Source organism: Toxotes jaculatrix, chromosome 17 (genome assembly GCF_017976425.1).
Source record: "Toxotes jaculatrix isolate fToxJac2 chromosome 17, fToxJac2.pri, whole genome shotgun sequence".
Taxonomy (NCBI): Eukaryota; Metazoa; Chordata; class Actinopteri; family Toxotidae; genus Toxotes; species Toxotes jaculatrix.
In genome coordinates, this window is record NC_054410.1 from 4,112,428 (window position 1) to 4,128,332 (window position 15,905).

General features: G+C 41.2%; 1 protein-coding gene across 7 annotated transcripts in view; it reads right to left on the reverse strand.

The window, feature by feature from the left end:
- smoc1 (SPARC related modular calcium binding 1) overlaps positions 1-15,905 on the reverse strand; it is a 48,749-nt gene that overhangs the window by 8,221 nt on the left and 24,623 nt on the right. For 2 of the 7 annotated variants that reach the window (XM_041061292.1, XM_041061289.1), the window contains 7 exons: positions 13,804-13,860; positions 13,215-13,283; positions 7,711-7,903; positions 5,681-5,763; positions 2,875-2,980; positions 1,810-2,054; positions 845-878 (listed from right to left, as the gene is read on the reverse strand). In XM_041061292.1, coding sequence (XP_040917226.1) covers positions 845-878; positions 1,810-2,054; positions 2,875-2,980; positions 5,681-5,763; positions 7,711-7,903; positions 13,215-13,283; positions 13,804-13,860 — 787 coding nt within the window. Of the gene's footprint in view, positions 1-824; positions 879-1,809; positions 2,055-2,874; positions 2,981-5,680; positions 5,764-7,710; positions 7,904-13,214; positions 13,284-13,803; positions 13,894-15,905 lie in introns of all 7 variants that reach the window. The other 5 variants (XM_041061291.1, XM_041061286.1, XM_041061288.1 and 2 more) reach the window with 3 other exon arrangements.

A 15,905-nucleotide genomic window follows, 5' to 3' on the forward strand; every position in this document is an offset into this window, starting at 1 on the left:
TCTCCAGGCACAGCGGGGCAGCGCCAGGGTAAACATATGACCTCAGTGCTTTGCGGTGCTGAACTGGCCAAGTGGCCAGAGTCAACAGCATCAGTGGGACCAATAATCGGTCAATGGGGGGAATCCCCGCAGATTGAAAAAAGAGATTGAGTTGAGAAAGAGACAGAAAGATTGAAAAAGAGTGAAACAGACTAAGAGAGAGAAAGATTGAAAGAACTTGTCCAACTTGTTCAGCCAGCATCTTGTTGTCCAAGACAAATATATCACAAAAGCATAGAGCTGACACAATACATTTTTTAAACACAACTGCCAAACATTCTCTGATGTCTGCTTCTAAAAGATGAGTATTTGCTGCTCTTCTTTGCCATTTATGACATAAACAATTTCACAATTTTCTGACTGCAGCAGTCATCTTAAAAGTTAATTTGCTCAGGCCTGTCAATCAAAACAAACCCACGTTTCTACCTTTATGCTCGTAACATGAGGAGGAGTGTCCCTCACCAGAGACAAAATCAGACTATTGAGCCACTGTCTAAAATATCAGCAGGTCAGCTGACAGTACACCAGCTTAGCCATGAACACACACACACCTCACAAAGGCATACATGTATACATGTATACAGGTGCCCATGGACAGAGAACTCCAACTTAATTAAGTGTTCGGCACAAATCACGTAAAGCTTTGCACATCAAATGCTGATTTTGCAAACTAGCTGGAACTACCCCAAACACATATCACCTCATGTTAATGGATTACACCTTAAGCCGACTACAGCACTCAAAGCCAGAGCCATGGTTAGTGAAAGCGTATTAGTTTGCCTTACTGAACAAATTTGTCCCTTGCCTTGTCCCTTGGTTGCCACTTGTTGTTGAGCTACCTGCAAAAGAGGAAAAAGCAAAGATGACTGAACAAAATGGAGACGATAAAGAAAAATTATTATAGCACCTTTTCATTAACTACATCAGAATATTTATTCATTTTTTTAAATCCTGCGTATCCGTCAAAACCATTAAGGATGAGCGTCAGTAAGAGCATCCTTTCTCTCTCTTTGCTGCATGATATGTGGACTGTAGCTGGCAGCAGCCTCTCACAGTAAGCTCCTTTGACAGTTGTTAATGATCTATATTAGGACCAGTCTGTAAACTCATGATGAGTAGTTACAGTTTTCCGGCCCAGACGGTGTCTGGGATCCACGAATACATTAGTCTTGTGTAAATATTCATCAGTGAGTGCTGAGTGTAGCAGTGCACCTTATTTAGACTGCCAACACATCTGTTTGTCACTTGCACCAAAGTTACTTCATCCTTTTCTCTAAATGAATGGCTGTGACTGACTTAATGGGTTTTGTTTTGTTTTTTTAAACCATGACATGATGAAATTGTTCGTAAAAATCTAATGTGGGAATGAATGGAAATGGTCCTGTGTGTTGTAGTTTACACTTGTACACTTATTTAAACCCGTGGAAAATGATCATCATTACACAAACAAGTACCAACATTTATTCTTGTACATCCTAAATTTGCCGTTTCTGCAAGAGAACTAATTCATCATAGTTGCGAACTGGTTCAAAACTAATTTCCACTGGTTCACGATTTATCAAAACTGAACCATGAGAAAAGCTGATTAACTGTAGAAAAGGAGTTTTGTGTCTAGCTGGCTGTGGAGGGAGTCTCTATATGCAGATTTTCCCAGCTGGTCTGAGGTTCATACCAAGGTCATGACCCTACTCCATGACCCTGCCCACCCACTCTCAGCCATCCTGTTTCCTTCCTCTCAGTTTTTCCCCAGCTCCCGTCTTCCTCTCTTACCCTCCTTGCTGACGCCCAGGCAGCCTTTCAGCTCCTGCAGAGAAATGGCCCTGTCCTTATTCAGATCACAGTAGTCAATGAACTTGCGGGCGCATTTCTTGGGTTTGGCTTTCTTCTTCAGGTACTTCTTGAAAGGTTTTAGTTCCTTCTTGTTTATGTCATGGCTGCCGTTGTTATCCAGCTGGGCGAAGTACCAGTGCACCACCCTCTCCTCTAAAGTGTGACTGGGATCAGGCTCAGCAAACCTGGTGGAGGTCAGAGAGAACAGAAAGGGGAATAAAACACGGGAGAGACATAGCAAAATCTGATGAATCAAAGTGCTCAAAAAGTAATTTAAAGGCAGTAATACCTTTTAACCATTAATCATAGCAACTACACAGCATTATTTCAATATAGACCAGGCCAGAATAAACTGGAAATACAGAGGAGGAAATTCACATAAATACAGTAAAGATAACATGTTGAAGTACATCTGAGATAGGCTGACAAACCGTTCTAAATCCTGCGTGACATACTCCCATTTAGAACATGATCACATCACTTCACACTCAAAAGACTAGTCCGTTTTGTTGATTTGTAAGGAAATGAAATAGCAGCATCCTGTGCAAGATAGATATAAATCTGGATACTGAGCAGTTTGGTTTTATGGCAGAAACTGACAGCTTATTTTACTGCAGCTTAGCTTGCAATAGAATTATCTTAAATCAATTTTCTGCTTTGCTTTGCAAAATGGATTCACTTTTTCAAGCAATAACTAGCTCAGTCTATCTGTATTGTTATATTCCATGATATGGACAGCTGTAATCCCAAATACCTTAGTCCCATCTGTATGTATATAGCTCTAGCATTGATGGAAAGTGAACACTAAACCGTGTCAGTGTCTGTGCCAAAATCTGTGCATTGCATGTCAGAGAAAAAATATTAGCGTGCAATTCTGAAAACCAGTGGGAAGCATTATTTGAGAAAAACCAGAAGAGGTGACAGTTTTCCATGAGGACTCAGCCGTGAGGTATCTTACTCACGTACAATGCTCCTGAGTCTGCTGTGGTACGTGACACCACTTACCTCCCACCACCAGAGGGGGCTGGTGAGTTTATGGCATGCACCATGTCTGTGGTGAGGGCATCTAACAAGCTTGTAATGAATTCCACTTTTTTCCCCTCTGGGCAGCCTGGCACAAATCAAAGACAAAAATACACCAGAATTACCTTCCACAACTAATTTGAGTCATTATGGCACAGTGGAGCTGAAGTGCCTCTAAAGCCTCAGCACCAGTGAACCAGGATGACACATGTCAAACACAAAACGGCTGTTATGCAGTAAAAGAAAGCATGCAAACCTTGTCCAGAGCTTAATGACAAACCAGGTGTATCTGTTAAATGGCCTGTGTTCACAATTACTGATGAATCATTATGAATACATTTTTAACAGAGGTGAAATACATAGTTTGGCTGTTCTGTAAGACTTCAGGAAAAAAAAAAAAAAACAGAGTGGAGGCACATGGCGAGAGGTGGAACAGAAGTGTGCGGTGATGAGAGAGCTTTGTTGAGCAGTGCAGACCTGTTAACTTTTATGACACAATTCTGAACACCTTGGGTAGCTCTTTTTAATTGCCCAGATGTATGGTTTTAATAGCACGCTAAACCAGTGCAAATTTTTCCCTCCTAATTGTGTCTGTTAAAGGGAAACTTCAAACGCAGCTGCATAGTAAACTAATCTTCTCATTCTGTCTTTTTTTTTCAGTCTCTCCCTCTTTCTCTCAAGCTTTCTTAGTCAGTCCCCTCCTCCCCTTCCTCTTGGCGTCTGTGGCCTCCTTGTCCTCTGCTCTGTTCATTTCTTTTCATTCCTTTTGTTCTGGCTCAGGACGTTCTGTGGGAGGTGGTCCTCTGCCCTGCCAGGTGAATCCAATTAGCATTTCCTACGACATGACAAGCTCGGAGAAGCACTGCCTTGCTGCGTTTAATCCAAGTGTTAAATTGGGGTGTTATGAAGCGCAAACTGTTCTGTTGTATGGAGCCTATGTGGCAAGGTGTCAAGGGCACGGTGTGGTGCAGGTCCACTGGCAGTGTCAAAGAGGCTCTGGGCCTGTTTAGATATGATCCTGTTAATCTGAGGACTTAAAAACACATTAAAGCATTAGATCCCTTTTCTCTTTGATATGAACTGATTGCTGAGCAGCTGGTTTAGTCAGCATTAAATCCTATAACCTAAAACTGACATGGACGCAGACCATGGTGGCCAGTGGTCACCCACTCAGCTCTGTTCAAACTACATTGGGCGTCTGCATGCGTGGGTGTGTGTCACAGCTTGTACAGTCGTTGAGTCTGTAGACACACACAGTCCACAGAAACAAGCAGCTGGCAAAATGTACGTCACTCTGACCCTTGGTAACTTCATAGATGTGGAAAGTGTAATTTGGGCTTTAGTGTGTGGTGCAGTTTACTGTTACCACATTACAAACATTTTTGGGTGCTAAATTTATTTCCAACTGCCACTGCACCAGTGTGCAAAGTTCAAATCGAAGCATCCAAAAAAATTATCTCGAATGCAGAAATAAAATCTGAGGCTGTATTTCAGTCCTGGTCTTTATGGTGTTATGACAGAACATGAGAAAGTGTAGACAGAATAGTTTTTTGTGCCTTAATGTTGCATTTTTTGTTGATAGAGTAGATACCACCAAACTATACTTTTTTTATATAAAGGTTTTGAACTGACTGCACTAGACGTTAACAGATCCCGGCCTTTGGTCTCAGGGGAAGAGCTCTTGTCTGCTCCTGCTGACAGAGGTGGTATTGTGGCATTTTGTGTACAGTGAGATTGAACCTGTAGCTGCATGCTGTTAACAGACTGCCCTCTCAAGCATTCTTTTCTCCTCCTGCCTTGATGTCATGGCCATGAAACACTGCGCTTTGTTGTGGCGGTTCAGAACATCCCTCTACAGTACATAAAAATATCTCCACTCAGCAGCCCGCGGTCTCCATCACCCTCAGCAGCCCCCCACAGCCTCGCCCGCCGCACCCGGAACACTCACACCTTCTTAAAACATGCCACACATCTGCTGCACAGTCAGGAGTCATGCTTGACTCTGTAAACTCACCAGATGGGGAATTAAATAAGAGTTACAATGCAACCTTAAATGATGGGGAAACAGAGGGGCAACAAAAGTAAGTGAGCAGAAACAGGGGCAGAGGAGTATGAGCCGAGGTTACGACCTCTGGTTTAGAAGAGAGTCTCTGATCTTTGCTGCCAGGAAATCCAACACCACAAACTGTGATTTGGTCGATTGTTCATCAAAACCCTATCTGGTCAGTTAACATAACGGCATAAAAAGAAGTGGAAATAAAGTGGAAATAAACATACTTTCCACGTCTCGAAACTGTAATCCAAACAGGGTTATGTTGCATATTTCCTTTTAATACTTATAGGGGCAACTAATGCTATACCGCAATGTCAAAATGCTGTTTATTTTGTTTTGATGTTTTCTGGATCATCAGCTGATGCAGACTTTTTTTGTGTGGGCCATCTAGTTTTAGCACAAGTCTTAAAAAAGCAAGACAAAGGCCCCACTGTAACAAAAACTACTAACAATTTAGAGAAGCAAATCTGCCACAGTTACCTTTGTAAATAAAATCTGTTGTCTGAGAACAGAAAGCTTGACAGGCAGAGCAACAGTAACCAAGCGGGGTGGGGGTTAGCAAACAATTAATATCAGGATTATGACAGGATTATTTTTTCATCAGTATCTGTATTTTTGAGGGAGTGCTAGTGATTAGTTTAGCCTCCTCATTTGTTCAAAATCAGGTTTGTTAAAAGACCACAAATTAAATCCAAGACTATTTCTGTAATCCCAAACCCAAAAAGTAGATTTAACCTGTCAGGTCTCTGCCCTGGAAGGGATCCTCTGTCTCTGAGATGCGAGATCGTGCAGCACTGTCGCACTCTGGCATCTGGTACCTGTTACACGGAGGGGAGACGCATGAGACAGAAACAAAAGAGGAGGCTGAACAGGGAAAGAATAAACCTGAAACACTGAAGGAGATACTAGTCCATGTTGAACTTTTTTTTTTTGTTTGTTTCAGCCGTAGAAAATAAAAGAAATCAAGCATGGTCTGTGGCCGAACACTCAACAAAACAAAAACACCACAAAAGATTTTCCTGTTGTGCTTCCAGACCTAAAATCAGTCTGAGGTGGATCTTAAAACCAGGAGATGTTATTGGTGCTGGAGAAATGCTGTACTGATTATACTATCACAATCTTTGTCATGATCACATGCAGCCTGCTTAATCTCAAACCTACAAACTGCAGCCTATTGCTTGTGCTGTGGCTTTAATCTGCATGTCTAAAGAATTATTGACATTGATTAATCTTTCTTTTCATAAACGCCTTAATAAATAAATTTGATTTGACATGCACAGAGCTTTGTTTCAGAGCCATAACAAACTGTTTGGCATTATGCGTGGCATGACTCGTTTTCTCCTGGCTATTGTATCAGTGCTTCTTGGAAAATTGAGCATGTGCGTCTCATTTGGCTATTTTTTTTTTTTTTTCAAAGTTAAAAAAAACAAGTTGCATGGCCACTGATCCAAGATGGGATGTCTGATACATAACTGTGCATATTGCCAGAGAAAAGAAAGTAAAGAAACTGGTATGAGTGACATGAGGTCTAGTTCAAAATACAATAAATTCTCATGTAAGAATATAATCTCCTCAAGTTTGTTGTTTATATATCTAAAATGCAGATGATAATTTAGTCTGTAAATTTTACTTCTGTGCATGTTATTTATTTTAGGGCTGTCAATCATTTTCATTTGGCTTAAATATAAAAAAAAAGAACAAAAACTATCGTATTTATTTGAATCTAAATTATCTATTATCCAAAACACACAACCTCTGTTATCTGATTTGAAGTGCTAAGTCCATACCTCATCCAGTAAAATGTAAACCCTCTTGTAGAGAGAGAATGATGATGCCGCTTTAGGAACCAAAACAGTTCATCCATTTACGGGCGCATGCTTACAGTTTTTCAAACATCTAATCTCTTTCTCTTTGTCTAGCGCCGTGTTTCACTCTACAATATTCATGTTTTAGATACAAATCATAAAAACTTTTTAAACAACCAAAACATGAGCAATGGGCATCATTTATTTAACCTTCTCTGCGTTGCCTCATCTCCATCCCTCTGACATACAGCTCTTGCAAAAACCCACTGTGTCTTTGTCATTTCCCCGAAGGTAATATAAACAGTAGCAACAGCGCTGAAAACAAACGTCATACCAAGCACTGATTGTTTATGGCCAGCTAAATGATATTCCCATCAGGGCTTGAAGCTATTTTTATTTTTATTTTTATTGCCAAATGAACTGGCAACAGCAGCTTAGACCCAAAATTCCTTGAGAAGTTTAAAGTCTTTGCAGCAAAAGTTACTTTTAGCCGTTGGTTCTGGGGATGATTGGTTTTGGTTGATTGGTCTGAGACTGAAACACATCAGCATCCATGTGATGGACTGCCATGAAATTTGTTTCGGACATTCCTGTCCCCCTTAGGACTGATTGGACAGATAACTTTGATCCCTTAACTTTCGCACCATCATTAGGCATCATTAAGCACGTTAGCATTGTTGGCATCTCATTGCTGTTAGCATTTGGACTGAAACAACATTGTCTAAATTACAGCCTCAATGAGCTGCTGGCATAGATGTAAACTCTTATGAAAGAGTTGACAGATGTATGCGTCAACTTCTCGTTCTGTTCGGTCATTAAGTCCATCATCACATCTTCTGTTGCACTATAGTACAGCAGCATGGACAGTCATACACAAAAACTACAGCACTATTGGCATGTTATTGATACACAAAAAAAAATCAGGTCTGAATTAAATTCTAAGTCTTATAGTTTTATTACCTGGTGGAAGTTCCTGGAATGGGCCGCCCCGTGTCCACCAGAACACACCAGCAGTAGCCTGTGGACTGGTGGCACTGGACCGGTTTGTAAAGGCCTCCGGGTCCACAGTCGGGGATGAAAATGGCCTCACGAGGGTTCTGCCGATCCTCCTCCAGGGCGCTCTGTCTCTCCTGGTCACAAGAGGGAACTTTCTCTAAAACCATGAGAAACGCACTCAATACAGAGAGACACAATCGGGAAACCTGCACACGCACAAATAAACATCAAGCATCTGTCGAAAACAAAATAAAATCATGTGACTCATTATCAATCCAGACAGTTTATCATTGTTTCAAATTTTTTATACAGTCCCCTGCTTTGATGTGTTTAGTGCACCTCACTATTTGGAGGCAAATTGTCCAACACTGCAACTGGAACTTGCCAGTTACTAGTTGATAGTTGGTGCTATCTCTGTAGACCAGCTGTTTACGTGGCTGTTTTGTTGTGCGGTTGTCTGAAGAGTTACTCTACACAATCTTTACCCTGAGGCAGAAAAGCACTGCATGTGGTTAGAATGGCAACAAGTTTGAGTTGTTAGAGTAGAGAGAGGGAACAGGATTATGAGGTTGTAAATATCAGCGTTCTCTTTTGCTCCAACAAAACTTCAATACTGCGCCACCCCATGGGCATATGCAACTGGATATCCAGCATCTCCTAAGCCATATTTTTAGAATGAAAGTTCAGTCTTAACCTTGGAAAAGAAATTTTGACAGAAAAACTCTTTAATTTGAGGTTCACTTTTTGGTCCTTCCTCAGGTTGTATTAGAAATTCTTTGCCCGCCACAGTCTCTCATATTTGTTTGTTCAACAACAGCCACTCAGCCCTTGAGAGATGCTCCTGCACCTTGTCCTTCTACATTGTATTTACATTCACATCCATTTAGTCCATTGCTCACTCTTAAGCCGAGTACAACAGAGCTGCATGGTAAGCTTGTTACCGTGGAGATGAAGTGTGCTTTTACCACTGATCCATTCCTCATTTTGCATTCAAGTGCGCTATGAGGCGCTAAGCTACAATAACAGGGTCACACTAACCGTGTGGAGAGTTTTCGATCTGGTGATGACATGTGGCTTTTTCACATCGTGGAGCTGATTAGTGCCACGGCGATGCCGGTAGTCTCAACTCACACGCTTCCAGTAACCAAAGCGTAATTAGAACAATACGGCACAGTCACTGTCTGGTTCAGGACAACATCAGGAAAGGAAGCTTGTGAAATTCTCCTACACAACTCTGAGCATATTCTCTACCCCATGATCAGGCTTCACATCCTTTACATAAAGCTGCACCAGCCAATATGTTTATATTAACAGTCTTAGTGTGTTTTGTGTCATTGTTTTGGTTTGACAGCCAACTTTACTTCTCTGGTTCAGTCTCACCGCTCTCATCAGCCTTGTTTCCAAACACAGAGAGCAGCTGTTTTTAGGCAACTACGCCACAGCCACTAGCTGGTACAGCACTAAAGAGACAAATGTTTTTCTTTGGAATTGGTGGAGAACAAAACAGAGCTGAAAGAAGGGTGAATCTGCAGGAGTAAATCTGCATCTGGAGTAAATCTGCATCTTTTGTCAAAATGAACGCACCCCTTAATCCGTGGCACTCGCAGGCATTAGCAATACCAGCTCACAGCCTCATGAGCGCAATGCTAATTGAATTCATAATTGATTTTGAAACTTTAAATCAGTCCTTCTCTAAATGGAGCTTTTCAGGAAAACTGATGAGCAGCAGGTTCAGCAGCAGGCCTGAGGCTTGGCTGGGGAAGGTGTGTGTGTGTGTGTGTGTGTGAGTGTGAGTGTGTGTGTGGAGGGGGTGTTCATGTTTCCCGAGGATGGCTGCCAACACAAAACTAAACGTGTCCCTGCACCACTGAACTTTTTCTTCTGTGAAGGCTCACGCTCAAGTGTTCTTAGCGCTGTGCCGTGGCTCTGGTCCCCGCCAAGGTTTGTTCACATCCAAATTATTTAGCACTGTTTATTATACAGAGGTTATACTGGCGCCAGGAGCTAGGATTCCCAAAAGAAAATTGTTTTTATACATATAAATGGAAAAGGGCTGGATGCTTGCAATGTAATCCTCTGTTTTGTGTGGACTTGAAATTCAATCTACAACTTCTTTGCCTGCCTTGGATATATCTGCAGTTCTACTCTATTTATTTTTTGTTTTTGTTTCTTTTTTTAATTTCATCTCTTTTCCTCTGGCAAGAACCGAACGATGAGAAACACAAACCCTTGGCAAGCAAATATTGTCCGTAAAAAAAAAAAACAACCCACACAAGTGGTTGTCGGGAACAGTTGTAATAATTTGCTTGTTGTGGTGGTGATTTTCTTCAGGGGCCAACTGATAATGGACAGAAGACGACCATCTGCAGTATCTTTGATGAGAACAGGCCTGCCCCATTTAATGCCTTTTGCTTTGGCTGTTGTCCTCCAGGCTCCAAGCCAAGTGAAACTATTTTTAAACCTTTTTCTACTTTCCTTATTTCTCATTTTCTCTTTATCATACAACCTTCATCACTCAGCCAGTCCCTTCCTCCCACCTCTATATGCCTCTCATTCCTTCACTTTCCTTTTCTCCCGACCCCCCCCCCCTCTTAATACCCCCCCACCAACCCACCCAGCGCTCTCTCCTCTTCGCTTCACTCCAATGGCTTTCAGCTGTGGAGTAATCACTGCAATATTGTCTCTAGCAAGCCTTCTCTGCAGTTAAAAGAGCGGAAATGTCAGTAATAGGGGAACTCTGTGTGGAGGTATGTAGGTGCATGTGTTTGTCTTTATGACCCAGAGTGCAACAAAACCAGAGAGATGATGGAGGGATCACTCATGAAAAAAAAAAGATGAAAAAATTTGGACACCATTGTTTTTTTTTCCACACATCATTCATCAGCGTGTTTGGTCACAACGTGCTACTTTTGTCGCTTACTGTGCTGAAAAGCAAAACACAAGTAAACGCTCCTTCAAGCTAGACACAAAAATAGGATTAGAAAAACAAAATCCCCTTTTAAGACTGCAGATTTTTATACAAAATCATGGTCTTAGCTGACATGATCGCATTACATCCCTTCAACATTTTGTTTTTCTGTTTGCCTCGCCACAAGTGCGGAGCAGCGGTTAGCGAGTTTCTGGTTCTCTACACTTTCATAAATGAACCGCGTGACAGCGGGCTTCCCCCTCCTTGCAACGCTGGAGCAACGGCACGCCAGAGTCTGGCAACAAAGCATCTGCGTGAAAAATGGACTTTGCATTGCTTTTCCTAAGCAATCACGTTTCACTAACACGATCTCTGCATCGCTCTAAATCATAACTATGCAGTATCCAGAGACAGAGAGCCAGTGAATGAATAACGTAGTTTATGTGCACACAGGAGGGCGGCTTTGTGAGCACTCAGGTTTTCCACCATGTAGGGAGAGGAAGACAGAGAGGCTCTGACACTGAGCACTTGTTGCACCAAATGTCTAGAAAAGAAGGAAGAAAGAAAGAAAGCTCTGTATAATGATCTCACACACCAGTGATGGAAGAAATATTCAAGCTCTTTACTAAGTAGAAGTAAATTCTATGCCACAAGCAGAAGTCCTGCACCTAAATACTTAAAGTAGCTGTAATTGATATTTGTAGAATAACAATGTATGGCAAAACAGTGTGAGAAGCGTTGCTCATAGCGAAGAACCTAATTATCACCTTAGTGTCCGACAGGCATCGTAACTCAGGAGTAGAGACCGAAAACAGAGCTAAAAGAGAGTGAATATTGAATTTACGTTCAAATGGCAAGAAACAGAACTCTAAATAATTGATTGATGTTGCTGTACACAATTTCTCTACGCTCGTTACAAACAAACATTCACAAATATTCACACAGAAAAAGACACAATCTTTCCCTTGTATGATATGGACATCCGCATACACACTAACCCCCCACACACACACTGTTTGCAATCACATACAGATGCACTGGCAGACACACGCACATACATTGCGCTCATGTCTCAAACATGATGACCTCTCTCTCTCTCTCTCTCTCTCTCTCTCTCTCTCTCTCTCTCTCTCTCTCTCTCTCCCTCTCCCTGTCGCTTGTCCTTTGAGGACACCGGATGCTAATTGGAAACAGGAAGCTGGTGTTTCCACAGAAGTTTCAAAGAGCTGTCACAGCAAATCTCTCTCAGCTAAAATACAGATCCCTCAATGCTGCTTGACCACAGTTTCCCCTGCCACATCACCATCGCTCAGAAGAAACCTTGTACTACAATCAACTGTTTGTGTGCTCTGTTGTGTGGGAATCTGGCCTGTAAATAATTGCCTGAGGTGAATCTGAAACCGTAAAAGACAGTGAGGCCAGTTTGAGCCCTGGCATGCACCCAGTGAAAGTGGGCACTGACATTTATATTTTCTAAATATTAATATACACACTGATCCACTGTGGAAGATTTAAAATGCCAAAAGTAAAACAAATCAATCAAAGAAATAAAGTGAAATTCAATACACATTGTTATATGTGTTTCCTTCTTAAGTATGTATTTACTGTGCCATAACTAAATGAAAAACATCTGTTCAAAAAGGAAAATTATTTTAGCCTTTGGTTTTAATAACTGAAGCATTGTGACATGAATATTCTATAAATGCCATATTAGCACCAAATCACAGGGCAAGACACAAAATGAGCAGGTGCGTTTGATTTTTTCCCCTCTCTTTTTTAACTTTATAATTGTAAAGCACATTTATTGTAAACTGTCTCTGGGACATAAAATCTGTTTAAGTGATCTGTTGCTTTAAAAAAAAACATGAACTTTCACTAATAATTAATGAAAAAAAAAGATGAGTCTTAATCATGAGAAATGATCTATCTTTAATATACCTTCTCTGTGGCAATCTAGTAGACCTGAGACTATTCAATAAAAGACAAGCATTAATCACATATCCAACCCTCACTCACACACACAGACTCACAACCCCCACCACTTTCACTCCCTGACTTGTTGCAGCAGCGTCAAAGGCGTTCGGCTGCCCAGAGGGCAGTGAACATGTTGAGGCGTAATTGAAAAGGAGACAGAGAAAGCTAAACAAATTACACCAAAGGAAAGAAACCAAGAAACATAATCAGTGCCGGGCTGTCAGAAAAGTTTTACGTTTCATCTTAAACTGGTGGCTTTGAAACCGTGTGACACTGGAGACATGTTGATGTGCGCTTTATTTGAGGTTCACGCTTCTTCTCTGGTGTAGTTTTCATAGTCGTGTCAAGATCAATATGTGGTTAATAACTGTATCCTGGAAACAGTGCAGTGGTGATATTAGAGTAGGTGGTTAAACTGGGAGGAGACGTTATGTTCAAGGACCCGATCCCACACGCGAAAACTAGGAACTTTTGAGCGTTACTGCAACACCCTGTCGTTTTAAATGCTTTTTCAGAGTTAATTTGACTTTGAATATCTTGGCAGAATATGAGTGTCCAAATAAGGAGGTGTTTTTCTTTCTCTCACCTTGCCTCCTTGATGTGGAGCTGTTCTGCTTACCCATCTGTTTTCTCCACAACGTTGGAGCAGTTATCTCTGCAGTGATAGGAGGACAGATGGAAGATCAGTTGCTTTCACCCTTTTAAATGATCTCACCTTGGCTCACCACAGTTAAGTTTACTTAACCTCCCCAGCCGTGCCCACACCATCAGTAGCTGCATATTTCAAACACAATTTGTACAGCCAAGCTTTGCCCACAAAACCAAAATTAAAACTGCATCCAAGGTCCCATTATTTCCAAAAAAGTATCAAATATGTCATCTAGGATTTTTGACATCTGGACTTTTCCACTTGATGTAATGGTGCATTCTTTAGAAATGCCATCTTTGGTTTCAGTATTAAATTCAAGAAATACTGTAGCTTCAGTAAAGTCTTGGAAGAAGTTGTGGGTCGAAACCCTAAAAGTACACAAAGCAGAAATAAGATGACATGCGGCAGGTGTGGGCCAGCTTTTAAACCATGACAGGCAGCATAAATACACTGTAAGGACCTTAGCGAACAAAGTGACCATCCTACCACTGTGTCACAGGTGGAGAAGTAGTTAGAGGGGACTTACCATCGCCCTCAGGGGGGACGTGAGTCTCCATGGTGGGTGTGGGCTTGGAGCCATCATCTGGGTTGAGGGTGAGAAAGAAACGGAAAGAGACTACCATTATTGAGGTTAATACAATCTACTCTCCAGAACTGTTGAATGGTTGGGATTTGCACATGGCCCGGCCAAGACAGATAGAAAAACAGACAGAAAGACAGATTGAATAATACAAAAACAGAGGACGACCACCCACATGTGGCTCTACATCTCTCTCTCTCACACACACACACACACATATATATACACACACACATCAATAAATCAACGTCTCACACTGGCATTCTTACACCAACATCAGCCTGCATATTTAGCACACTCCTTCACAATCGTACTGTAAACAACACACACAGACACGCACATACACTCACATGAGGAGACCCCCCCCCATCAGGACCCGCATGGTTGCAGTGCAGGTGCAGGGTGTGTTGATAGGGACAGAAAAGCCCACCCATAACTAATCCAAACACAGAGGTGAACAAACCTCTGAACAAATAATGGAGTTTGAAGTTTCATTATCCTTGATTGTCACAAAAAGACGATTTGTCGATGTTGGTCCGGTCAGGCGGTCAGTAGGCTGGTCTCCCCAAAGCTCTGGTCCACAAGTAGACACACTGCACTGAAATACGGCAGTAGTGACGGTTTCCAGAGAATAATATCAAATGACTTTGGTGATGGTCTGACCGTTGTCTTAACGCCATCGTCGAAAACTGTCCTTTCTCACGCCTTTGTCCGTGAGGAAGATGTCTCAAAATGTCCAGACTTTGCTGAAATTTCTTGTCACATTCAAAAGACTGAATTAAGGTCTTCTCAGTTGTCCCCCTCACCTTTCCTCTAGTGCCACAATCAGCCCTGAAATCTCAGCCTTTACTTCATTTTTCCATTTGTTCAGAAGAAATATGAAAACTTTTTTTTCTCTCAGATGGAATTAATGCTGTAGAATTAATTAATTTGTTTGTTTCTATTTTTTTCTGGCTTGTACTGACTTACTACTTTTACTACGACCCACATGACATACTGAATAGTATACACTAGCAGTACTAAAGATCACCATCGCCACATTCATGAATATTCATCGCTACAAAACTGTAAAGTCCCTTTAGAGTTTGGTCCTGTTTCTAAGTTGCAGGCTGAATAAACCATCACTATCCTTTTGTCATCGTCTTTTCCCTCCCACTGTTGGGCAAAAACATCTTATCATTAAGAATTTCAAATTATTCAGTGCTTTTGGCAACCAAAGATGTATTTAGTGGACATTTTAGTGTGATTTTATGGGAACTGGAATCTCACTTTGTTTAAAAATAAATTTTAAAAAGTTATAACAAAGATCTTATTACAAACCATAGTAAATCGTATGGTCCCACTATGTCCATGTCTTGCCACAGCTATAATCTTATGTGATAAGAGAAACTCTACTTTAAAATAAATTTCAATTATAATTGATTAGACACAATTTATAAGTCTTACTAACACAAATATTTCTCAAGCAGTGGTTTGGCAGAGCAGATGGATACAACCAAATAAATACAATTAAAGCTAATTTGGGAAACATTACCCATACATCACTTCTACCATAGGCTGAATAATATTCAGAACTGTAAGAATTAAGGTTCTGTCAAACAATGGCTAAATTATAATCAATCGTATATAATGCTGTGGATTTGAGCTACCTAGAATACTCACCCATGTGCAGTTTTGAGGCATCTGGAAAATCCCTTTGGAAATGATTCGATCAAAAGCAAACCACAGAAAAACTTTGAATGGAGTCAGTCTACAAACACTAAAGTAAGTCCTTAAATCAGATGACATGTCAGTACATTGAAACACTGTAGGTCAAATTGACCTGAGCTGGTCAAACTGTTAATACAATAAAATAGTTACTAGGCTGGTCGAGTGCAGACCTGGGTCAAACACAAGTCAGAAATACCAGTGTTTCTTACAGTCTCCTGCAGACATGCTACAGTTTTCTTTTCGACCACTGACAGTGTATGCAGAGCATGTTAACGCAGCTTGTAACTTAAAGCATTTCTAAATTACTGTTTGATCCAGGTCTGGACTGTGAGCTACAA